The sequence below is a fragment of the Venturia canescens genome, chromosome 7 (assembly GCF_019457755.1).
Source record: "Venturia canescens isolate UGA chromosome 7, ASM1945775v1, whole genome shotgun sequence".
NCBI lineage: Eukaryota > Metazoa > Arthropoda > Insecta > Hymenoptera > Ichneumonidae > Venturia > Venturia canescens.
The window spans coordinates 9,516,896-9,541,683 of record NC_057427.1 but is presented as its reverse complement, the minus strand read 5'-3'; the positions used below and the strand labels follow the sequence as shown (position 1 = coordinate 9,541,683).

Sequence of the window (24,788 nt, the reverse complement as noted above, 5' to 3'; positions counted from 1 at the left end):
TTTTTCCCCATCAACAATTTAATAAAGTCACAAAATATCGAGCTGCTTAGCAGAAAGAGGCGTGGCCCCAATGCAAAGATTGCACTCCAACGAAAGTTGGATAATTTCGAACAGAGTGTCGCTGGCTCCCAGGGTTGAAGAAGCTGCCACAAAACGATTTGGGACTGTGTAATACACGAAAGGAGTCCCCCACCCCCCGTGAAATTCGGTCCCACCATTCGGTTGGACAAAAAGTAATTTCCCATCGAAAGGGTTCGTTCTGGTGCTGGACACAAAGGGTGATTTTGGTGTATGGGGGTGAGTATGGATGGTCGTCGGTGTTCCAGCGATTCTCCGATATCCATGGGCTGCCAGTGACCGGTGCACGTAACGATCTCCATCCCGCCCCGTCTCGCCGCGGCGTTTCTGATCGTCCTTCTCTCTTCTTCGACCCCTTTCATCGTCGAGCTTCTCTTCCAACCCTTTATCCTCATCCTCCCGAATCTCTTCATCGTTCTCCATTCTGCTACGTACCATACGTTTCGTTAGGGAGTTTTCCCTGTGTTGCGTAGCGCCACGTGTCTTCTATTCGTGTTTGTGTGCATTCGTGTCTCGTGTGCTAGAACGAGGGGGTGTGACGAGATATCACGTGTGTTTCGTGTATAAAAAACAGCTAAATTTTGCTCCCCCTTCAACTCGAATGGAGATCGGTGATACTTTTTCGATCCTTTATCACTGAGCCCTTAAACGCTCAATTTTCTGTCGCGAACTTGAAACGTTGTTCGAAGTAAGGGGACTGCTGAGCGTGCTCGAGGGTCCATTTTTTTCTCATGACCAGAGGAATTTTTTTTCTAATAAAGATTCATCGAATCACGATCATTTGATGATGGACGACTCTTTTGCAGGGTGCCCGATTTCCGAGGCAAGTGCTCGAAAAATATGAGAGAGTTTGTGCGAGCCATTTTGGATGACGTGGCAGGGGATGGAAACTCTCGGAAAGACGAGCGCGAATCTGGGCTAAATGGCGCACTCGAAGCGGGGTCGTCGGAGGCTGAAATCTCATTTGAATTCATATGCACTATCACAGCATGTCTCAAAAGCATACGAGGAGTCGAGGATTTACAATCTTTTCGGACGATTCAAGGGACCCCAGGAGTTTGTTGTTTTGGCTCTCGCCGGCTTCACCACTTTTGGCACACCTTGTCTGGTCGGGCTTTAAGCTCGGAGCTTTTGCTGGTAAATCCCGCAGAGTGGGTTGGGTATAAAGCATTGTAACAGATTCATATGCGTACTCGTGTGGGGCTCGAACAAGCACGCCTTTATTTCTCCTCTCTGCAGCTCCGCTCGACTGACAAAGTCCGTTAGGTTTTCCCTGAGGGCTCTTTCCACTGTCTTCTGTCGGACGGTACGTGGCCAAAGGTTTTTGGAAAAGGGAAACTAAGCGGCGCGAGGAACTCGGAATGGAATGGCAATTAGGATCGAGGTGAGCGCGTCCTTCCGTTGGCCCTTTCGAGAGCCCTGCTAAAGGGTATGAACTCGATCTCATCCGGGTGGACGAGACCTCTGGCTTTTTTGCTTTTATGAATTCGTTGTATATTTTTACAACGAGTAATTTCCTCGTGTTTACAAGAGATTTTAATGAGCGTAATATTTTTAGAATTCTTTCGAATCATCTTCTTCCCTTCAGAAGTGTAGCAATGATTTGGTGAGTGATTAAGCAACGAATATTTATGCTTTTTCCAAATCAATGCAACTCCAGTGGACGTCGTGGTGGAAGGTTGCAAAAAATAAACACTCGTACACTCGTTTCAATATTTTTAAATACACTTTATTTCGACTCGGTCAAAAACTACAATAACAATAGTTCGGTAGATATGTGTTCGTCGGAAAATGATAGTACCAGTGATGATTTGCGAATCGTTAGTTTCTTCATGTTTTCGATTTCAATAATCCGGGGGTTTGACGTGATCGTTTTTAAGATCTTAATAGCCGAAATTCATGTATTTACTTGAAAAACAATGATGCCAACGATTTTCGTGTTGTGGACGGTGAAAATACGAGAAAACATGCATCTCCTATTGCGAGTCCTTTTGGTTTGGCAGATGCAAATTGTTCTCGTTTGAGAAAAATTTGAAAAATATTGCACGAGCGCCCACAGGACTAACGGATATCGATACTTTGCTTAATAATAATCAATAATATTAATATCGATCGATACCAACATCGATAATGATCATAATAACAAAAACTTCGAGTATAATAATAATAATAATAATAATAATAAAGCATCAATGGCACATTAGAATGACAGAATTATATCATTCGATCGTTCATCACAAAAACAAATGTTCGTTTAATAGAGACGTAAAAAATTCGTTCGATATAAAAATCGCATACGTGCACGAAATGAATAAATTGATTGTTCGCTCAACTGGAAATCGCATAGGGAACAAAACAAATTCTATATCGTTTCCATCATTATACTATGAAACATAAATAAATGTTATTTTGTCACGTGAATTATTCGCTCCCTTCGACCACTCCAATGTCGTGCAGGGGAACATGGTGAATCGTACACGATCAATATCTATTTACAATAATTTACAGTCGTCGTTCAGAGGAGATTAAGCAAAAACTTCCGATTTCACGTTGAATTTCGTAGGACAAAACAAAGGGAAATTGATTTCGCGTAGAATGTGGAAATTTACTTGGAAACTTTTGTAAACAACGTTCAGGAATCAAAATATTTTTTGAACGAATTCGATTTGTTACATCGAGAGAGATTTTATACGAAAATTCGAGATTTCAAAAGTCTTGGTGTAATCTCCTCCTCAAGCCCGTTTTGTAACTACTACATTATAATCTTTATTTTCATTTTCTGTTTTTCTTTTTTCGTTAGCATTTCAGCTTTCAGTCTCTCACATTGTCTTGACTAGTTGCGTTACTCTGTTACTCTCACTGTATTTTCGTTAATTTTGTTTGTTTTCTCTTACGTTTTTTTTTATCACTTCGCGCATTATTATCGTGTGTTTTAAGCGTGATTTACAAAGTCGAAAATGCTCGATGGATTCTCTATCCAATTGTCACAGGATGAGCGATTGATTAAAAAATCCAAAATCTTCGCGTATTTCAGCAACGCTTTTCTCAATTTGTCGAATTTTTATTCCTCTCTCTCTCTCTCTCTCTCGTTCTTTCGTAACATTTTTCGTCCATCGCGATCGTGATTAATACAAACAATTATGTCTATCTACTAGATCACACACAACGCACGAGAGTCTCTGTTCGTTTCCCTCTTCATCAGAACAAATCGTTACGAGTCGTGTGGAAAAGGTTTTTCTCGTTTTTCACTTCCGCCGGAAGTAGGAAAAACGGAAGAATTTTCTTGAGTACATATTTTAATGCCCAAAGCTTAGACCCACTTTTATAGCGATCGTCCATACCGCGAATTCACGAATGAAATTTTGATAGTCACTTTTTATAACACCAGATAAAATGAGGCTGGACCTCAGCGAGCCTCAGATCGAATATTTCGTCCAGTTCTCTTACATTTTCTGTTGAAACAACATCCCATTATTTTGGGAACTTTCGATAAATTATTCCGACGAAATAATTTTTTTTTCCTATGATTTAATGAACGCGAACGAGATCCTCGGGATCAGATAAACGGTGATTGTGTTTTATCAGCACTTTTTCATTGAATCAACTGGAGCTAACGAGGCCGAAAAATGTTTCAAATGATAATTCAATGATCAATGAAAAATAATCCATTCTCAGAGCTCCGATTTCTGGAGGTCGAAAAAAAATTGATTTTCAGTTAAACGCACATCATACTACGTCCTGATAAGCTTCGAATTTTTCATAAGCATTCTCCTCGAGCTTAGCAGACGTATTCGATGTCGTGTTAAAGTGCAGTCAATAAGGTCGCCAGACACTATTGTCCGGCCTCACCTCTTCTTGTCTGACGCTGCAACTTTCCGCAACTGCTGTTTGCTCCGGGCTCTCAGAGTTCTGAAATTGATTGCTGTATATCTGAGAATAAAGTATGCTCGGCAATACCCCAGGGGTGGGAAAGTAGTTGCCGTAGTTGTTTCCGAAGCCTTCCTCGTGGACGGGGCTGTCGGTCGTGTTCGAATCCGTCGAGAGAGATCTTGGGGACACATATTCTTGGTACCTCTGACTCGTTGTTCCGGTCATTAGACTAGTCAGTGGATCGAGAGGGTCAGATTGACCCGGCGTCGTCGTGTCTGGCACCACTGCAGGTTTCAGAAGAAAATAAAACAAGAAAATAGGACAACAGCAAAAAGCTTTTTCAGCAAATTGCGAATAGATGAAGTACAACGTTTGATGATTCGGAAAGGAACGATCACGATGGGCAGAAAGTGCTCTGATTCGATTGGCAGATCTAATGGAAGTTCGACCAGGAAAGCCGATGAAACCACGTCAAGGACGGTAGCGTCGATGTGAACTTTTTGTGCTTTTCATCACCGTCGATGTTGAATAAAGTTTTTTGAGCATTTTGGAATCCAGTTTCGTCGACTCATCAGACATTGTACATCCTCGAGTATCGATATTTAAATAAGATTTTCTTACAGGAAGACACTGCCGAAAAGACATCCTGCTGGGCCGTCCTTCCGGTGGTAGTCGAAGCGACGGTCGAGCCAGCGGTGGAGTCTGGTGCTGCAGGGGTAGACATAGCCGCAGTCCCAGTGAAAGTCGCGAGCGAAGCTGCGGCTGCGGATTGCGGGGGTGCGGCCGGCGGCGGAGGTGGTGGCGGCGGTGGGAAGGATGCCTGTGCCGCGCAAGATGAAAGCGGACCAGGAAGATAACCGGCATATCCGGCGGTAGTCCCGTAGCCCCAAGAATTCCCGGCCGTGAGTCCAAACTGCGACATGTCTGAGGAACGAAGGAATAAAAAAGTTGCGAAAGAGGTATTTTCAGTCTGAAAAGCCAGGCAGGCAATGAAAATGGTAACTGGATCAGTTGGGAATCTTGAGGAGAGAAAATTTCGGGTCATCTGGACCCCGGAGATGGAAGACTGCAGTGCGGATTCCAAGCTCACGGGGTCTGGTGTCCAAGTGTTGAATTAGTCACATAAAAAATGGTTGAATGTGCCTTGATATCAGGAGCGAACGACGCGGGTAAGTAGTTGAATATTCTGCTCGTGAGTTTTCCTGGAATGTTCATTCGAAAACGTTCCATTGTAAGCCTCAATTGAACGGTATTGAGTAATCTCTGAAAAAGACGAGTTCACATCTGTTCCACAAAGAACCTAGATAGAATGTTGAGTCCTTTGACTCGGTCGAGCAGTGGTCAGTGCAGTCGAAGTCTCGATTATTTTCCATCGCAATTTTCCCGTATCGACGAATCGTCATACGCGCTCGAAAGAGCGTGGAAGATGGATTGAGCGTTGAGAGAAATACGAGTGGTCGTTGTGCAGTTGGCGGAAGGCATTTTTTTGGACACATGGTTGACCACTGACATTTTTACTCTTTCATTCTGACAAAACGTCGTCGGGCATGAATCAAACGGAGAAGTAACTACGCGTCGAACGCGTACAAGTTTGCTCACGATGATCGGTCAGCACTGAGTCGAAGGCTTGAAAAATGACAGTCCCTGGGAGGCAGACTTTGGCCTGAGACTCCCACCTAAACAAAAAGGTACCGCTTCGAGGGAAAATAGAGATCAAAGGGTTGCTGCCGGCTGCCGCTGCTCCTGCTGGTCTTCGAACGAATGCGCAGAGGGCCTGCGACCAACTCAAACAGCCAAGTTTGCCTCAACGAAGGTCACTAGCCCGCTGCCGACGAAAGCATCGCAAGTTCATTTCGCAACCCTAAATCTTTTCTCTTTCTCATTCTTATCACTTTCATTCGTGCCAGGTTCAACAATGCTTTTGCTCTTTCGAAAATCCCACAATTATGGCATTTTTCCTTTCCACTGTATCGAAGCAGTGCCGACCATCTCTTGGTCCCTTGATTATCGAACAAAAACTCTCTTTCCACCTGATTCATCTGATCAGCAAGTCGAGCGGAGTCCTATTTTTCGTCTGACAGTTGGAGTTTTCGTTTCGATGCTTTCGAGCCGTCTCACGGAGCCGCTGGTCACAGAACTTCTCGACAAGAATCAGAGAACCGTCGAACGTGATTTTATGACAAACTTTCTCCAAATTCTCCGAAATTTTCATCCCACGTGGGGCTGCAGACTCTCCCGGATCTTTCCCACTTACAGACTTATTCGATCGATTTGTAATTCCTAGTTAGAGATTTCTCAATGCAGAATACTTTGCGGAGGTAATTCCAAGCACTGGATGATATTGGTCCTAGCGGAGGGCAGTTTTCCGGGGTGGATGGAGGATGCAATGCGCCACGGTGTACAAAAGTGTGAGTGAAACTGAAGCAGCGATAGTAACGGCATGAGCAGTGAGAAGCCAGAGCAGTAGGTGAGGTGGCTTCTCTTGCTTTACGTTTCCCGGTAGCAGAGGCATAAACCGCAAGCCCCGTTCAAAGCTAGATTAAATATTATATTAAAGGGGTTGCCACGGGAGCGTGGCTTCCAGGCCCGGTGTAGCGTTGTGGGGTCTCGAAGGCCTCCAGGCTTCGTGCTCTTGCTTAGTATCGCTGATGCTGATGTGCCTTTTCCCCCAATTTTGCCACTTTGCTTTACTCCCTCTCTCTTTCTCGCGAATCTCTTCTATTCTCCCCGAAACTCGACATCCACTTCGTTGCATGTCGGAAATTTACGTAAAACATGCTTTCCTCCCCTTCCGGTTCTCTTCTCTTACATTAAATCCTTTTTGTACATCTTCCAGAAGCTTTGTGACTTGCTCGTGAACTCCCTGGAGCAAATATGTAGAAACTCAATCCGACATTCTGATGGCGAGCTCTGGGAAGGCTGACGCCGTGTTTATTTACGAACAGTGTCTAATTTTGTAATTTTGTTTTTTCTTCGCTCAATTCGACGAACAATTTCGTTCGAATAATGTTTACATTGAAATTCCAGGAACTTTGTTTGCCAGCAGCATGCTCTCATAGCGCCCATAGTTAGAGGGCTGTTTATTGAATTCGCTGTGATGACCAGAGTTTTCGATGTTCCTGCTGGCTCCGTCCACTCGTACGATCCTTCATCCCGGAGCGGCAGCGCTTCGCGAACATTCTTCGATAAAGTGTGGCACGCGCCGAATATTTCACTTATTAATTTTTAAACCTTCCATTACACATCGGCCGGGAGAAGGTTGGCCTTTGGTCAAGGCAGAGTATCGTCCGATGTAAAACAACCCGGTAGAAAAGTGGTAGAATGAGGGATTTACGAGAGAACATGGATAGCGGAGGATACAGGGTGATAAAGGGTGGTGGGCAGGTTGGGCGCAGGGAGCGTTGTAGCCACAGGATTATGTGGACGGACCGATAATTTGCGTTTCCGACGTTCGAATCGCCCCAAGGGGACTGCTGTTTCCTTTTTTCACGTTTTTTGTTTTCGTCAGGTATGAACGTTCGATGCATTCCTTTTTTTATTCTCATTTCCGTTCCATTGGCTACCACCCCATTCTGTTAAGTCCTCCGATCTTCCGTGCCCGATAAATTCAAGTTTTTTCCGTTATTCTAAATCACCTGGTTTCGAATTGAAAACGAATGGCCGAAACACTGTTTAATCTCGGTCGCGAAACGTGGTCGTGGATCCTGGGAAGATAATTCTTGGTGCCAGGCATTTTTAAGAAGTCGAACGTCACGGTGACACGGTTCGAAAGAAAAATCTGACGCGACTGCCACGTTCAACTCCGAAAATATCATCAAAAGGATCGCCCACTTTTTTCTGAATTCAGAATCGACGCATACTCACTTTGACAGTTGCCAGGCATCGCGTGACGAAAAGATGATAATGGATCTCTCGGTTGCAGCGAATTCGGTAACGGTTGAAGAGGATTTGGCAGAGGCTGCAGCGAGTCGACCAAGGGCGATGCGAAGAAGGGTGTACCGCGTTGAGAGGCGAACGCAAACGCGTGAAATTGCTGCTGATGCCCTAAAAAAGAAAACACTGCCATCAACCGTGCGCCTGTTCGCGAGACTTGCAACGCTTTTATCACTAACGTTAAGGATTTCAGTGGAGTAACAGTGTCATGAAACAGGAAAATTCGTCAATAAAGTTGCCTCGATATTGTCAATGAATGGAAAAACAAACGGAATTACTGGATCAAGTTCTGCCAAGTCAATCTTTTCGTAAAGCTCCCAAGAAATGATTTCCTGCTTCTCAGTAAGATAACTCTTTCCCACGACATCCGAAGTCCAGCCGCCAGATGTTTGAGACACGTCAACGGAGCTCCACTAAAAAGCAAAGCCTCGAAGAAAATGTGGCGTTTGGACACGTCCGGATGGGGTGACATCTACAAAAGTTCATCGGCAACTTTGGTTCTTCAGGAAAGAAATAAAAGAATGGTCGTACGAAGGGACGTCGAAAGCGTTTTATTTCTGTTGCTTCATTGCTGGCCGGCTGGCGTTGCCAACCCAATTAAAGACGTCCCAGCAGAGCCAGAGGGTTCAACGCCGTCCATCGGAATCCAACAAGCTGTGCTAGTGGCAACAGAGCGCCACCAAAATGCGGATCGTCTCTCCCTCGCTCTTCCTCATCAGCCTCATCCTCGCTTTCGGACTTTGCCTGGCTCGTGAATTCACTCGAAGGGAACCGGATTGTCGAAGCCTCCAAATCCATGGAGTCACACAATGTTGAAGGCATCCGTTGAGACACCAAGGACCATATGGGCTGGTATGGGTGCTTCCATAGACCGAAGGAAAGGGCAATTGAAGCCGGAGAGAGCGAGAGAGAGTTGCCGGATAGACAGTAGCGGTCCTCGAGCCATACGACCACCCCGATAATCCAATCGAAGCCCTAATTCTAACACGACAGACCTGACATTCTGCTAGTTTGCTGAATGGCGTATTCTCTATGGCAAGAACATACGCGCGGACACAATCAAACATTCGCGGAACGCTTAAGCTTTGTAGCCTCGAGCCACAGCCTGAATGCAAGAAGCAACTCAAATTTCAGTTTCGAACTTCTCCAGAGGATCGAAAACATTCGCCATCACGATCCGTCAAGAATCGAACGCGTCTCAGTTCTCGAATTTTTGGCTAGGGGCGGCTCCAACTTTGAGTAAATGAGGAAAAAATCAACTCGACTCTCCGGGTACTTTCTTACTTTTTTAATGAGTTTGTCGCCAGCTCATATTTGATGCGATTGAATTTACTGCCCTGTAAACTATCGGACGGTTTAGTTTTTACGTTCAGTTTGCTCGTAGTTTGCTCGTGAGTTTGAGGTCAAACTGTGAAGAAATTCCAAAAAAATGTGAGCTCCTCCCCGATGAGAAATTCCTCTGTACAATGAGAAAAAAGTTTGGTCAACTAACAAATTCTACGGTCACGGAGGGCCAACGAAATTTGCTGTTCGTCCGAAAAACACTCGATTGTTCAGTCGCCACTTGCTGACTCGGAGCATGTCGTCCGCTACTGCAAAACGATCATAATTAAATGAACAAAATTCATGTGTTTCGTCACCGTTTATTGATCGAATGAATTCATCGTTCTCAGTGTATTCTTGGGTAGTTCTTAACACACCGTTGAAGTAGACGACTTCTGATAAGTAGCATAAATAATCCAGTACGACCCTCGAACTTATCACTGAAACCATCGCCGACGATATATCGCTGAGTCTTGTTCGCATCCCTATGTATTTCATTAAAAGGCTTTACCGTTCACGAGGGTTGGGCGAGGGTTGGATTGAACCCTAAAACTTTTGGCTCTCAGGATTCTCTATCACACTCTACGGATTTACTGCATCTGAGGAAGCCAAGTCCTCTTCAGAAAGCGGCTGTAACGCTATCGGACCATTTCCAAATTTCGTGTACATTTTAATTCATGCTAAAATCCATTTTTAACCCTTTTCTAAATACTTATTTCATATCAGTTGACAATCACGAAGATCTTAAGCAGATGAGAGATGTGAAAAAATTTCCATGAGTATTAACGGACGACCCAATCTGCATTAACGGATTGGCCCAATGTTTTGGTGAACATTAAAAGAGCAAACCGAATGAACACGTCAATTCTATCGAAGCACCTGGATCAAGAGTCCTCGATTCTCGGGCAGTCGTCAATTGTGGATTTTTGTGAAAAATTCGATGCTTCCGTTTGTCAGTTTAGAAATGTTCGCCCGATCACGATCCGTCAGAATCCATAGATTTCTCAAAGTACATTCCAGTGAAGGACGTAGAATTAGAAAGTGGCAAAATGTCCAAGAGGCTCAGAGCGTTCATAGAGGCGCATTATTCAGACGGTGCAAAACCACCCAAACCCTTCTCAATCAATTTCCTTGCTCCTATAGGGGCTCCTTTCTTCTGGCTCGCATCGCAACGACGGTTACCTTCGAACTCGCGGGGGCCAAGGGTTGAATGTGTAATGAATTGCTTGTTTAATTAATTACAACGGTAGTGGGAGGTTCCGGGGGAAAACGCGAGGGAGTTGGCTCCCATTGAAGGACGGTATGTACGAAAGGAAAAGGACGTGGAAGACGGTGCGGGGGGTGAGGTTTGCGGAGGTTATCCAAAGGAGAGGCAGCAGCCGGCCAAAGACTCATTTATCCTTGCGTCAAACCGCTTCCACGTAAGCGGGTCCAACAGCGGGCCGGGAAAATTTTGCATCTACAGCTGTTTAAGTAGACAAATTTATTAGTGAAAAGACGCTGAATAAAGAAATTTCACAAAGCAGTGAAGATCGGACATTACAGTGACAGATAAAAAAAATTATTTTTATGCTTTGGAATCAATGGGCAGGTGACGGTCGTAGAAAAAACTGGACTTTGTTGGCACTCAGCTGAGCCAAAAATCTTTTTTTTTGTCCAATGACGGTTTTTTGTTGTTAATCTACATCAGGAAGATTTGAATGTAAAGGATCTTCGATCGACTCCATTTGAGTCGTCGTCCATGATGAAATTAATGGCAAAAATAAATGAAGAAACTTTGAATCGCTTCATTTTTTCGTGACTAGCTTTCGCATATTTTTCTAGCATGCCCTAGTTCGGTGTTTTTTGTCCTGCTGCTCCTCGGTGAATTTTAGTGGGTGGTCTCCGGCATATGGAGCCAAGCCGGCGGATGTGGTCAAACGTGCGCGTGCACGAAATAAACAAAAATCTCGTAGCCTAGTTGTGCAGTTATTTTTGGCTGGAGAGAGACGAGCTTTTCATGCACGCGACGACGTTTCATTAAAGTAGGAGCGAGCGGTGTTCTCTTCATGATATAGACAGCTCGGGCGGCTAGCCCTTTGACAAAAAAGAATTGAAATTGATATTCTTGAGCCTTACTGCAAAAATTCGGAATTTAAATTCACTGGAACCAACACACGCGAGTTGAATTTTGAGGTCGACAATTAGTATTCTGCAGAAAAAAGCATACAAATTTTTTAAGTAGTTCGGCGGTTCGATTAAGTACGGCGAAGGTCCACTTTTTTGCGGTAAATGATAGTTTAAGGTACCCTGATAACGATAAGCACAGTTCCGGGGCCTCTCACGGGAAAAAATTTGGAAAAAATCGTGAAAAAAATTTATCACAAATTCCCTTACTTAAAAAAAAAACATTACCTTACGGGGCTTTTAAGAAAGAAAATGGGGAAAAACTTTAGTTTTTGACGTTTCGAAAGCGGATGTCAGTCATTACGTTGAACTGCTCGTAACAGCTGATTGAGCTTCAGGCAAATTTGGAAATCGTGAGAATTTCATCAAATTTATTTTTGGGACTGACTCACGTGCTTTCATTCGTCTAGTAGCTTCGTTTCTTTTAAATGAATTGACCATTCCTTTTTCTCGGTGCCATTACACCGATACGAACTTTCTTTCGCCGAATAAAAATGTTCCCTACGTTTTGTGTATTTCAAGTGTCACCGGTACCGACTCAACCATTGGCTAGTCAAGTTGAAGTATAAATTTGATCTTTTATGATATTTTTATAGCATTTTATTACATTTTTATGACAGAAGATTTTATTAATAATTTAGACTTGAATTTAATCAACTTAAAGTAGTTGCAAACTTGACTAGTCACAGAGCAGCCGAACGACTTCAAAACGAACTCTCATTTTCATCATTTAACAAAAAAAGTAGGTTAAAGCCAGCGGAAATAGTTAGCAATTATTTGGGTCCATGTGAGGTAAACCACAACGAAAAAAATACGTTTACTACGCATTCGCACGTGTCATGAGGGAAGTAAAAACGGTAAGAAAAGTTTTTCAGTTAGAGTTAATGAGATGACGAAACGGAGACATATTCTAGGAGTTTTCAAAGTACAAATGCACCGCGTATAAGCACGATATAATAATAACAGTTATAATAATAAGAGAGAGAGAGAGAGAGCGAGGGAGAGAGGGTGAGAGAGAGGAAAAGGTTGGAAGAGGATGGAACGCTTGAAACGTATGGTAATTGTATGTCTCGAACAAGGGGGTCGCCATTGTCGTCGTCGTTGTCCTCGTTCTCGTCGTCGTCGCCGTTGTTGCCTAGCAAGGCGTTAACCCTCTGCCTTATTCCTGTGCTCGGTTTTGCCACCATTCTGCGCGAAGTTTGTAGGCGGTTGGGACAACGATATCTCCCTGCTCCTGTAGCCGCAACCCTTTATCAACGTTATGCTATCCTCCTTTTGCTTCTCATACTACAAGCTTCGTACACGCTTCGCGTTTGCCTCTTGTTTCCTTCTTTCATGATTTCTCTCGCTTATTCCCACCCCTCCGTACATACAGAAATGCTTTTCTCTGTGAGTTTATAAATAATGATAGTTTCACCCGCGAGCCTGGCAGAGAGCCACAAATTCTACGACTCACAACCCAAAAACCCTTTACGTATGTCACTCCTTTTGACACTTTTGGATTTCACTTGGTTTGGAGATCATCGATTATGCGGGTAAGATTTATGAGGAAAAGCTCGTACACTTTATTGCGAACAGGGAGGACAACGATGCGGATTTTTCAAACCAGAAGATTGAAAATTCAGTTCAGAAGGATCGCTGATTATTTTCTTATTTAATGAGAAAATCCAAATATTTGAGCTCAAATTCGGAGCATTCGTCACTTCGTTGGGGGATTTCAATAAAATTTGTTTGATTCTTGCTGGTATTTAGTTACATTTATTACTACAATTTTAGCCATAAACTAAAATCTATGAGTAAGTAAGTGAATGATATAAATGCTTACAGTGATACTCACTGGTCTTGGATCGGGGCTCTCTGGGCCCGTCCACTGTAACTTTTATCGCCTTCGTGTAAGTCGCAACTTGAGGTGGGGTCGTCGAGACTGTTATCGTCAGGGTAAAACTCTTGCCTGAAACAGAAATAAATGCTGCGATTGAACGTAACCATTTTATGGTGATTTTATTATTTATTTTTATGGGATGGATTCATTAAATCACTGATCGTAGTTAGCGAGTGATTGGAGCATCATTGGAATAAGTATTCACAATGGAATTACTCTGGACACTTTTGAACGTAAGTTAGGAACAATTTCTCATAAATTTCTCCATCAATAAAGTCTCAAGTCTATTTAATAATAGTAATTGAGCGCTGTATTTTGAGGTCAAAAGTGACACAGCGTGAACAAGAGCGCGAGGAGTGAGAGAGTGTAAAAAATCAGCAGCAGCGAAGCGCACGTGGACCAAAAGTTCGGAAATCGAATTTCCTAAGCGGAGACCCGAGATAACAAAATTAAAAAGGGTAATGTATCGATAGAGCTACGGTGGGGGTCGGTGAAACTGAGTGTGTATACGCCTCGGACACATTATGAGGGTGCTTAAATTCACCGAGAAGCTTTTGGGTGTTGTATCTTCGCCTTCTCTCTCAATCAAGTTGACGTAACACGATAAAATCATTTAAACGAATTCACTATCTCGATCAAATCTTAATTCTTCAGGGAAACATTTATTTTTTTTACCACGAAATATGAAATTCATTTAAACGGGGGCGTTTCAGGAATGACGAGAGCGAAACGGAGGCACACGATTCAGCGCTATCGTTTTACTCCTTCATGAAAAATGAGCTCGACTATTCAACCGAAGTTTGTGAAACACTTTCAAAGAGGATTACAGAAAACGGACTAACAATGTTGTGAATAAAAATTAAGAAACTAGAAACATTTGAAGAAACTTCAAACGTTCACGATGGGATGAGGAATTATCAAATAGTCGAAACACAAAAATCAGCACCAGAGTCCGAATTCGTGGAAGAGAATTTTTTTAAATCGAATATTGTTACGATAATAAAAACGAAAGCAATAGTGTCATTTTGTAGCTTTTTAGAGTGTGTGTGTTTTTAAAAATTAAGGGTGACGATAACAGAGACGATAGAAATGAAAAACGTTCCAGTTTTTTTGCACTCCATAATCGAAAATTTGACTAAAAAACTCGATTTTTTTAAATACCTCTAAAAAAATTGTCAGTTGATTCAAATTTTGAGAAATAATGTTTTCGAAACATTATTTCGAAATATTTAGAAAAACCATTGGGACGACCTCTACACGTTTTTCCTCCAAGCTCAAATTTTCAGAGAATCGCTTCTCCATTGAGTGCTAACTTTTGTCGTTGCAACACCGAACAATCAGTCTTGTTTTATCGTGGTTTTTCACTCAGAAAGAAAAAAAAATGTAACGTCGTTGGCACCAGCTCAAAAATTCTTTTCACTTGACTTTGAGGAAACAGAATATTTTTTTTTTTCGAATCACCTCAATACGAGCACACGCAGCTTCCAAAAATTCTGCTCGATTTTAGGATAATGCAAACGAGCTTTTTTCTCGTTTTCCAATACTCAAATGTAATGAAAAGGTACAAGTACCGAAAACGGGTATTTCTTATTGGAAAATATGTGAAAAAGTTAAAGATCACCATGAGAGACCTGCGAGCAAGAATATATTGCCATGAATAAACTAGCGGAGCAGAGAGGACAGGAGAATCCAGTGAAAAGGAATGAAAAAAGCTGGTCTCGTTTTGTCCTGTCGGAAAATGTACGCGGTGGACGAGGTACACGCGGAGGTTCACCGCAATTCTTCCTACTATAGAGTCTCTCCCTCTCTTTTTTCCTCCCTTTCATTCTCACCCTGCTCCGCCCCTCTCTCTCCCTCTCTCTTGTCAATGTTCTTCTCCACATTCACATTCACACAGGGATGGCAAAATTCACCCACCACCCGAAACAACCCCCGGCCATCGTACCGACAAACGACCTGGTAGATAGACCAGCGCGTTCAACGCAGCCAGAATCCTCTTCCTCTCGTACTCAACGAGCGTGAAAACGAAACGCCACTAGCCCGGGATTCTGGCTGTGGGAGTACGGGAGGTGGATGATACTAGGACATTTGAAACCAGCAGAGAAGCACGCTCAACAAGCAGCGAGCTGCGCATGTTGCCAATACTTTATGCGCTTTGAGTTCCCTTTCTACTTCGCCATAATATACAAGACCAAGTTACTTTTCAATATTGATGGATTTTCGCTGAGCTACATGCACAACAAGTTTCGTCTATTCGCGTATGAAAATTCAAGCGTTCACAACAGTTGAAAGCAGAAAAATTCACTGTGAATGGATGAATCGTTCGATGAACAGCGTGTTCAATTTTCTCTTCAATTTTATGGCTCTTCAAAAAACTCTTCAAAAAACCAAAGTTATTTCGAGTACTCGGATTGGAGTCCAGAAAATAGGAGACTTCGGAAACTATCGAGAAGAGTCGCTGCCAGGTTTTACCATCATTCTTCCTTCCATTGAATTCGCTGTCGCTCACAGAGTTCGATGATTCCTCGTCAATTTTTGTCCGACTCCGTAATCCCCTACGAGTGATCAGGAATCGAATAATCGTTTGAAAAATAAGCCACCATCGATGAGGATTGATACGAGAAAAAACGTGCCGGGTATCGAACATAAATAACAATGAGATAATTGGAACTGAAATGGAAAAAGAGGCGGTTGGAATAGTAGGAATATAACCGGTGAGTGTCAAGCGTGGCCACACGGTGGTTCGCCACGTGAGGTGATCCCATTTCCCCTCGAACTGCTCTATGCGCTAGCCTCGAATCGCCACCACTGCCGCCACCTCCACATACCGCCGTCAAACCACTGCAACCCAGAGCTTTACTGAACGTAAAGCAAACGATTTCGCGTGGACTCGTCTCTCACGAAAGCGTATTTCTTTCGGGGTAAGCATTTACTTGGGGATGATTCATTTCGTTTGAGAAAAAAGTGACTCGAATTTGAAGATTTTTCGGATCGATAAGCCCGGTGATGAACGAGACACTTTTAAAGACGCGGCTCATTATCGTACGATTTTAAAATCTCGTGCAGTTATTGAAGAAACGATCGACGCGGAACATCACGCAGTTGTCGAATTACTGTAATTTCGATTGAACGATTTCATGCGTGATTCGTCAACGATCTTTGGTGAACGAACCCCAAAATGTGGTTATTTTTAGTACCTTAAACATAAAAATATAAATTTTTCCAAACCTCATGCACCTCCAATGCCATCGTAGTGATAAACGCTCGAGAATTCAACGCAGAAACTAATGTTGAAAATACGGAGTATTTTCTGGAACAACCCTCCGGCACAGACGCATAAAAATATCAGCTAGCCTCGTGTACAAGAGTTTAGAGGTGAAGTTAGTTATACAGACAGAGGAGCGTAGGTAACACCCTCGGTGCCAGTCACCAAACCCATTGAACGTCGTCAAGCCCTCAACTCCAACCCTCTTGTCGCCTCGCTCACTTCAGCCCCCTGGTAGGAGCTCGGAACACGGGTTTTCAAACGTTTCCCTCAACGTGCCATTACCTCTCCCCTTTTTTCAACAACGACGACTATTGACCAACAAGACTGTAAGGTACATTTGTTTGCCATACTTCATGCCAGGATCGTGGCATGTGAAGCAATCGTTTTAACCCTCATCTGCTTGCTCTTTTTCGTCCATTCATATAGCAAACCTCCCAAAGCCAACTCTTCTCCATATATTTTTTTCTCAGCTTCAACGCTTTTCTTCTTTTAGCTTACAACAACGAGCGAACCACGCGGCTGAAAAACTCAACCCCCTCACTCGTACACTCGCTCGCGTACAAGGATTCACGACAAAACTGCGCGCCCGCACACTTTCGTTGCAACCCTTCCAACGGCACGTTTTAAATATCCTGCCCTCCCTCTGGTTTGCCTCGTCTCCTCTGCTCTTTATACATCCGCCACGAGAATAAGGGTGGACCAACACACACGGTACGAATCCACCCCTGCCTCGATCCCGTACCGTAACTTCACTCCTCGTGCAAAAATCGATTGGTAGACATCGAGAACATAAATTTTCCACGAGGGAACCAATCACAAAATGATTTATGGATACTCTCACAGCCTACGATACGAAGTCACTTTTATGTTTGCTGAAAACCTATAGCAATTACGGATTACCAGCTTTTTTTAGATTTAACCACCCACGAAAAATCTCTTGTCATATTTCAGCAAGATTTTTCGTGTCGAATAATGCTGATTCAACACTATTCTGATCTTCGAACAAAGGGCATGACAGAGGTACGAAGTTCGATGGTTCCTCAGACGTACTTGAATAATCTTGCTCGTTAGGAGGGCTTAGGGCTGGTAGGGTGGAAGCGATTTGGGACCAGCGAACTTATGATCGATATTGACGTTCTCGGGGCGGAAGAACTGCCTCGAAACTCGTGGAATAATGAAGGAATTAAATTGCAGTCAAAGTTCAGTCAAAAGTACATATTTGATCACAGTAAAATCAGTAATTCTGTGTAAAATAGAAAATAAAAAGTCATTTCGTGTGGAAGGGAAGAGGAGGATTTTTATCCACTGTAAGCTCGATCATCGGGATACGTTAAATCCAAAAGCTCAATGGTGAAGGGGTTAGAGAAAAGGAAACTGTGCCCGTTGACTATAAATGGGGTTGAGGAGTGACGAACCCTTCATGAGGGACTTGGTCGGAATAGCAAGTCCGTCATTTGTCTGGGATTAGCTCTCAATTGTTTTCGGCAATCCCCTCCCGAGGCTGAGAATTAACATAAGCTTGGATGAAGGATGTAGTCGATGCAAAGAGGAAAACGAGAAGTATTAGAGCCTGGGCGTTCCTCGAGGAGGGAAAAGGCAAGCCTTCAAGATGCAAAGCTTCTCGCACGTATCTCAATCTCAACTATTCCGATAATTATTTAACGCTGATGTCTAAAAATTGGACTATTTTATCGAATAATTTCATTTAGATATATTTCGACGTAGAAATCTTGCGACTCGAAGACTTGGCAAGCGAACACGTGAAGGATATCCCTTCCAAAAGCTCAGAACTCGTGAGGCTAATCATGCTAATTAAAATCCAAGTGAAACGCGATTAATATTATCACCCCATTATTCAAAAGGGTTTTGAGTACCTCTCACCTTTACATCCTCCACAAGCTTTGTAGCATCCCATACTTGGAAGAGAAAGACGACCTGAGGAATTTATGCGTGTCCCGATGAACAAAAAACATCCATTTTGAGCTGGTTTTTCGGTGTTTCGAATAAATTTTTTTCTCTGTTGGTGAATTGGTTGAATTTTTTCGAAGTCTACTGCCTTCGAAAAATTTTTGTTTTTTCGGTCATTACAAATTTGTCTCATTCGACTCAGAATCGCGTGAAACATGTTTCGAACTCATCGTTGGAAGTCAATTTTTCGATATTTGAAATTTTCGAAAATTTTCAAAATTTTCGAATCTTGGCAATTTTTCACAGTCTATTGCCTTGGAAATTTTTTTTTTTTCGGTCACTACAACTTTGTCTCATTCGACTCAGAATCGCGTGAATTATGTTTGAAACCCATCGTTGGAGGTCGATTTTTCGATTTTTGAAATTGTCGAAAATTTTCGAACTTTGGCAATTTTTCATAGTCTATTGCCTTCGAAAATTTTTTTTTTTTTTTTTCGGTCACTACAACTTTGTCTCATTCGACTGAGAATCGCGTGAAACACGGTTCAAACCCATCGTTGGAGGTAATTTTTTCGATTTTTGAAATTTTCGAAAATTTTTAAAATTTTCGAATCTTGGCAATTTTTCATAGTCTATTGCCTTCGAAATTTTTTTTTTTTTTTTTCGGTCACTACAACTTTGTCTCATTCGACTGAGAATCGCGTGAAACACGGTTCAAACCCATCGTTGGAGGTAATTTTTTCGATTTTTGAAATTTTCGAAAATTATCAAAATTTTCGAACCTTGGCAATTTTTCATAGTCTATTGCCTTGGAAATTTTTTTTTTTTCGGTCACTACAACTTTGTCTCATTCGACTCAGAATCGCGTGAATCATGTTTGAAACCCATTGTTGAAGGCCATTTTTTCGATTTTTGAAATTTTCGAAAATTTTCAAAATTTTCGAACCTTGGAATTTTTTCGAAGTCTACTGCCTTTGAAAAAATTTTTTTTTTCGGTCATTTTCGTTCTACAACGAAAATGTTACTTTTCGATGGATCAATAACAACCGCTCAATCTCAACGATTGAGACATTGCAAACGAAGGTGAAAAATGGTTTTTGTGAATTTTATCAAATTAACAGTAAAAGAGTTGAAAGCTTGTAGAATAGAAGGAGCACAAGGGGAGATAGTAAAAGGAAGATTGATCGGCAACGACAAACACGTGGAAAAGAGAAAATCGTCGACGTGAAATGACAGACATCGGTGAGAAGACGTCGGTTGCGGTGTACAAATAAAAGCCATTACCCACTCCAAGGGGAGAGGAAACGATGAGAAGGAGAATGTAAGAACCCGGAAGACGTTTCGAACCCTTTTCTCTGTTCACTTTGGGAATGCTTTCCTCCCGGAAAATAAACGATGAGTTTGAGGAAGTGAGAAAGCAACGGTCGCACGGGTGCGCGTTTAACGAAAGTCTTCGAACGACTTTTCTCAATGTGGTTCGAAGAAGAAGGAAAAGCAGGAAATAGGGGTGCCGGAGGAAAAATGAGGGTGCTCGGAGACGTCCATGACCTACCCTTACTACGTCAAGTCACTTCACAACTCTCGGGAGGTCACACCAAGCTTTTCTCATCCCGTTTCTTCGTTCTCATGAACATGGCAATTTTCACCCTCTTTTGTAAATACAGTCGCACCATCCTATACATGGATACACCGAACTGAGAATCTTAAGAACCCTCTTTTCACCCCATACAACAGATTTCTTGGGGGAAGCCTCTGTCAACGAAGAATGAAGGAACTTTTATGAATGAAATCCCATGGAATTTCCTCCGAGGTGTACAGACTTTCACGCTCCTCGTACATTTTCGATACACGGAGAAAACGAGGCCGAAAATTCTAGAGGAAAGTACTAGGAATGTAGTATCTTAGGGACAGTGGATTGCAGCATTGATAAGAATTGTTTTATCCAACATAGTAAAAAGACCAATACTCATACCTTTTATTCAAAAGACTCAAGATTCTATTTCTCTATAAGCATGGTCAAAAATGTTTTCAGTAACTTCAAATCTTTATGTCGTAAAGTATGCTCGAGTAACTCTGAAAAAAACTATGGTAAAATGTCACACGTATTCGATGTATATTCGTATATTTGTCATAGAATTTACTATGCTGATAGTCGAAATTTGTGATTTACAGGACCGTTTCACTTATCGGTAAGTGCTAGTCTGACACGATGAATAGCACTCGAAATCAAAACGAAATATAGTTCTGACGTGCATCACTTTTTGATATCCACACGAAGCTGTTGAGAATTGAAGGGGCGAAAAATGGGAAAGTTTAAAAAAAACTATCCTGTTTGCGATCGGTGGCTAAAAACTTTGAAAATTCTTAAAAAATCGTATATTCCTCGCTATACAAGACGAATCCGTTTTCTCCGTGCAGGGTAATCAACACCGCGTGATGATAAAACTGTGGGAGATACGAAAAGTACTCACCTCTACCGCTCCTCCCAACGAATCTGAGATCGTTGAATTTGGCGACTTGGTTTTTCATCAACGCCGTCGAATTCCTCAGCTCGGCACAGCAGTTTTCATCGTTCCCGGCTCGGACAGTGACCAGAGTGCCATCGCCCACATCCCCGAGCGCAACCACCTTGAAAGCGACAGGGAGGGTCTTGTTAGACCTCCAATGGGGTGGCAAAACGGTGCAGACGAGGTGTGGTGAGCCTGGTAATATTTCGACGCGTTATATTTTTCGAATTTACGTTCAATCTCATATTGTTTTCACAGCCAAAAGATCATTTGCTTTGTCACGATTTTAAGAGCAGCGACAACGTTCAAGTGTTTTCTTACTTTTGTTTCTTTTCTATAGCAAATTCCCTAAAAGCTAAAAAAATCAGTCAAACAATATTTCGAAGGTTTTTCCCTCACCAGTTTTGACCAGTTCGCCAGGATGCTCACTGACAAAGTCCCCGAGCGTCCTCTCCGTGAGTATGTCACTGGTCATCTTGGTGTAAGCATCGGCCAGCGGCGACACCCCGGACTCGGGCGAAGCCGCAGCACCCGGGGCTGATGCACCGGTCAACTGCATCCTTGCACTACCCGTCGCGTTTCCGGAAGCACCGCCGCTCCCTGGACCACCACTGGATGCCCTGGTTCCAGCGGCAGCGCTTTGAGCCACCGTCGTTTCGTTGCCACTTCGAGTTCCGGTGTTGGTGATGGTTCCGGTTACGTTACCGGTTCCAGTCACCACCCTGCCGCCACTTATGAGACTTCCTGACACACCTCCGCTACCAGCTATTGAGGCGATACCTCCAGAACCGTTGCACCGTCCGAATATATCCATAGGCAGTCAGAACATCGGGTTCAGCATGACCGCATCGGATTATTCTCTTAGTCGCACAGTCCTTATTCGCTCTTGCGATAGATTTGCTCCCAATGCTCACGTTCTACAAAGTGCACACGAAAATTCTTCGATTTTTGGGCGCACGTACACTTAAGCTCGATTTTTCAGCTGCTCAGTCATTTGAAAGCAGAGTCACTAATCAGGCCGGATGACCTGACATTTTCACGTCGTCATCTTCGCTGACATTTTTCAAAATACGTCAACGCTCGTGTCCCTTCTACATTCGCCGTCTTCTCTGCACCACACTGTCGTCACTGATTTTATAATGATCACAATGTCTGTGGAATTACTCGGGGTTAAAGAAGACATCACGCTTGCGACGTTGCTCGAATGTTAGTTCGAAAGGTTCATCGTCGCAAAGTCCTTCAAGCGAGTGCGGAATTCACTCGGCGGGCACGACACCGATTTCACGAAATGCTGAAAAAAAATGATGAAATTATAAAATGGTGGAAAATACGAGTGAAATTCGAATGAGCTGCGTTTTTAAATAACTTTGGATCAAGGTTGTTGGGTTACTTCCTGAACGCCCGGAAAAGTGCCGGCGTGATTTGTTAATTTTTCAAAAATCACGAACTCCTGAGCTTCGGTTTTTTTTCACACGAAAAGGCGTTCATTCGCTGAAGCAAAAATTTGATTGGACGGGGTCGAAAGAGACTGGCAGAGATACGCCCTCGAAACGCCAACGATTTTCCACGAGCCGGTCATTTCCGCAGTCTTTTATGTACAGATTATGAAAAAAGGGAAGGGAACGGAGCTCGAAATCGTTGGGGTCGGCAGGACCCTTTGACGCAGGGCTGCGAGGGTTTTGCAAGACTGACAAGCACGGAACGAGGTGCGGAGGGAAAAAACAGAGCGAAGGAGAGAACGCGCCTCGCACACTGTTTTTTAAACCAGCCGGCGTAGGCTCTCCCTCCCCGTCTGCCTCTCCCTCGTCCTCCTCGTCTTTGGGTCGTATGTGACGTCAACGTTCATTCAGTAATTTTTGCGCTTGTCACCCCTCATCCGCAGGCTGCTCGAAACGTGTGCTGACGCGACACGTTTTACGCTCTCGTTTGGCGCGCGAGGCTGTACGCCGAAGAAGGAGAGAGTGGATCGTTGTAGTAAAAACGAGAAAGGGGAGTAACACGAGGAGTCTGAATTCTAGCAGTTATAACGAGAGAAGCGTGTGTGAGTGAGGAGTGTGCTGGGACGGGAATAAAGAGAGGAGCCGCGAATGGAACGCGAAGGGTAAAAACGGAGATGGTATGACCGACAGAAAAAGAGTGAGGGTAAACGTTCGACGGATCGCGCGACGATGGTGGGGTTAAAAAAATAGGGGAAAAACGTAGCGTACGGGGAATAGACAGCAGGGATAAACCCTGACACTACAGTCCCGAGGTTTCGCCGTCCACCCTCTTCCTACTACCCTCTGCAACGGCCTCCTACTCTATGCACGGGGATACCGCGTGTCAAACTCTCATGCACACGTGCTTTTGCTTCCTGTCTCGCTTTCACGCCGCGCGAGCACGTTGTGGCCTCGAAAAAATACGCGCTTTTATTCCGTTTCCTCAATGAACGGAACGTTGCAGAAAGCCCAATGGATTGTGAACCTTTCCGGATTTATTGGCGATCATCGCGTCGGGTTTTCCGTCGGCTTTGCGAGTCGCCGAACGTATGCGTAAAAATTCCTGAATATTTATTTCCTTAGAAATTTCTCCTCTATTTACTTGAGTTCCTTTACTTTTGAGCTAAATCGTGCATAAAAATCATTGGAAAGGCTCTGCGGATCGTCACCGTCGGCCGACGGAGCTCTCATTTCGATTCCCGTTACTTCCTCACTTTCACTAATTCTTTAAAAGAATAACCCCCTCGATTTGATTTTACGAACGATGTTCCATGACCCGAGAAACACGCACCTACGAAACGCCATTGTCGCGACGGCTAAGATGCTCGCTTAACTTTGCATTCAAATCTCTACCTTTCGTGAGTCACCCTCAGTTTCTTCGATCCGAGACTTTTCCTCTGACTTGGCCCGATTCTGTTAAGAGACTGATACGAGTCCTCCTTCTTATTTTCATACTGAGCTCAAGAGTGAATTTTCCCTGTACATTGAGGAGAAGCAACGAGCAATTCGAGTGGTCGAGACAGCTGGAAATATTCCAGAAAAAATGATTTTACCTGCATCCGGAAGAGTCTTTCAAGAACTCGTGGGTTAGAAAAATCATTCTGAATTCTCGGCCCCTCTAAAACTTTGCGAACAATAAAAATAGGAAAATTCCTCGTTACAATCGATGCCTTCGGAAAGTATTTACTGTCCCGTCATTAATTCACCGTTCTCTGTAACGAATTGACTGAAAATCGAATTCCATTAAAAATCGCCAAGCACTCTTGACTCAGCAGAACAAATCCACATAACATTGCAGTTTTGGTGTTTCAGTCCACGCAGACATATCCGTCATCGTAAAAACGTAGCGATGCAGACAGCACAAATATCCGTTAATTGTATTGTAATCACGAACTTGTTTACACGCGAGGACACAAAAACACAGCACAATCTCGCATAATCACTGTATACTCGTTCAGTTCGACGTCCGAACCAAAAGTTCGTTTTTCCAGGGTTTGATAAACTCGAAAAAAAATGATGGCGCTCTCGTTCGGCTTGAAACTCAATGGCCGAGCGTCTTCGTCGTCAGCACCGTTGGATGGTCCATTGCTCGTGACAAAAGCAATGACTCCGTTATCTCGGAATATCCGATGAGGCAACTAACTATAATTTTAGGTCGGTACGTGTGAGGCAACAGCCGTTGACGCACTGGTCCATGCCTACACACGCAGCACAGCAGCATCATCCCCTTCCCCTTCATTTTCCTTTCCCTCGTCCTCTGTACCCGCTGCCTCAGCCCCTACTCCGCATTTCCTCATCCTCTACCTCTTCCTCTTCCACTACCTCTTCCTCATCCTCGCATCCCGTCTCCCCCCGCCCAGCGAGAACCGCAACTC

General features: G+C 43.4%; 1 protein-coding gene across 3 annotated transcripts; it reads right to left on the bottom strand.

The window, feature by feature from the left end:
• Window positions 1-1,791: 1,791 nt before the first annotated feature.
• Window positions 1,792-24,586, bottom strand: LOC122413579 (runt-related transcription factor 1-like). 3 transcript variants are annotated; one of them, XM_043424015.1, is made up of 7 exons: window positions 23,967-24,586; window positions 21,335-22,226; window positions 20,900-21,130; window positions 13,196-13,321; window positions 7,813-7,992; window positions 4,570-4,872; window positions 1,792-4,232 (listed from the first exon to the last, which is right to left on the bottom strand). In XM_043424015.1, exons 2-7 carry the CDS (start codon window positions 21,747-21,749, stop codon window positions 3,892-3,894), a joined length of 1,596 nt encoding a protein of 531 aa, XP_043279950.1. In that variant the 5' UTR covers window positions 21,750-22,226; window positions 23,967-24,586; the 3' UTR covers window positions 1,792-3,891. The 3 variants fall into 3 exon arrangements, with proteins under 3 accessions (XP_043279950.1, XP_043279949.1, XP_043279951.1); XM_043424014.1 differs by having other exon boundaries at window positions 7,813-8,007; window positions 13,208-13,321; XM_043424016.1 differs by having other exon boundaries at window positions 13,208-13,321.
• Between the last annotated feature and the right edge of the window lie 202 nt (window positions 24,587-24,788).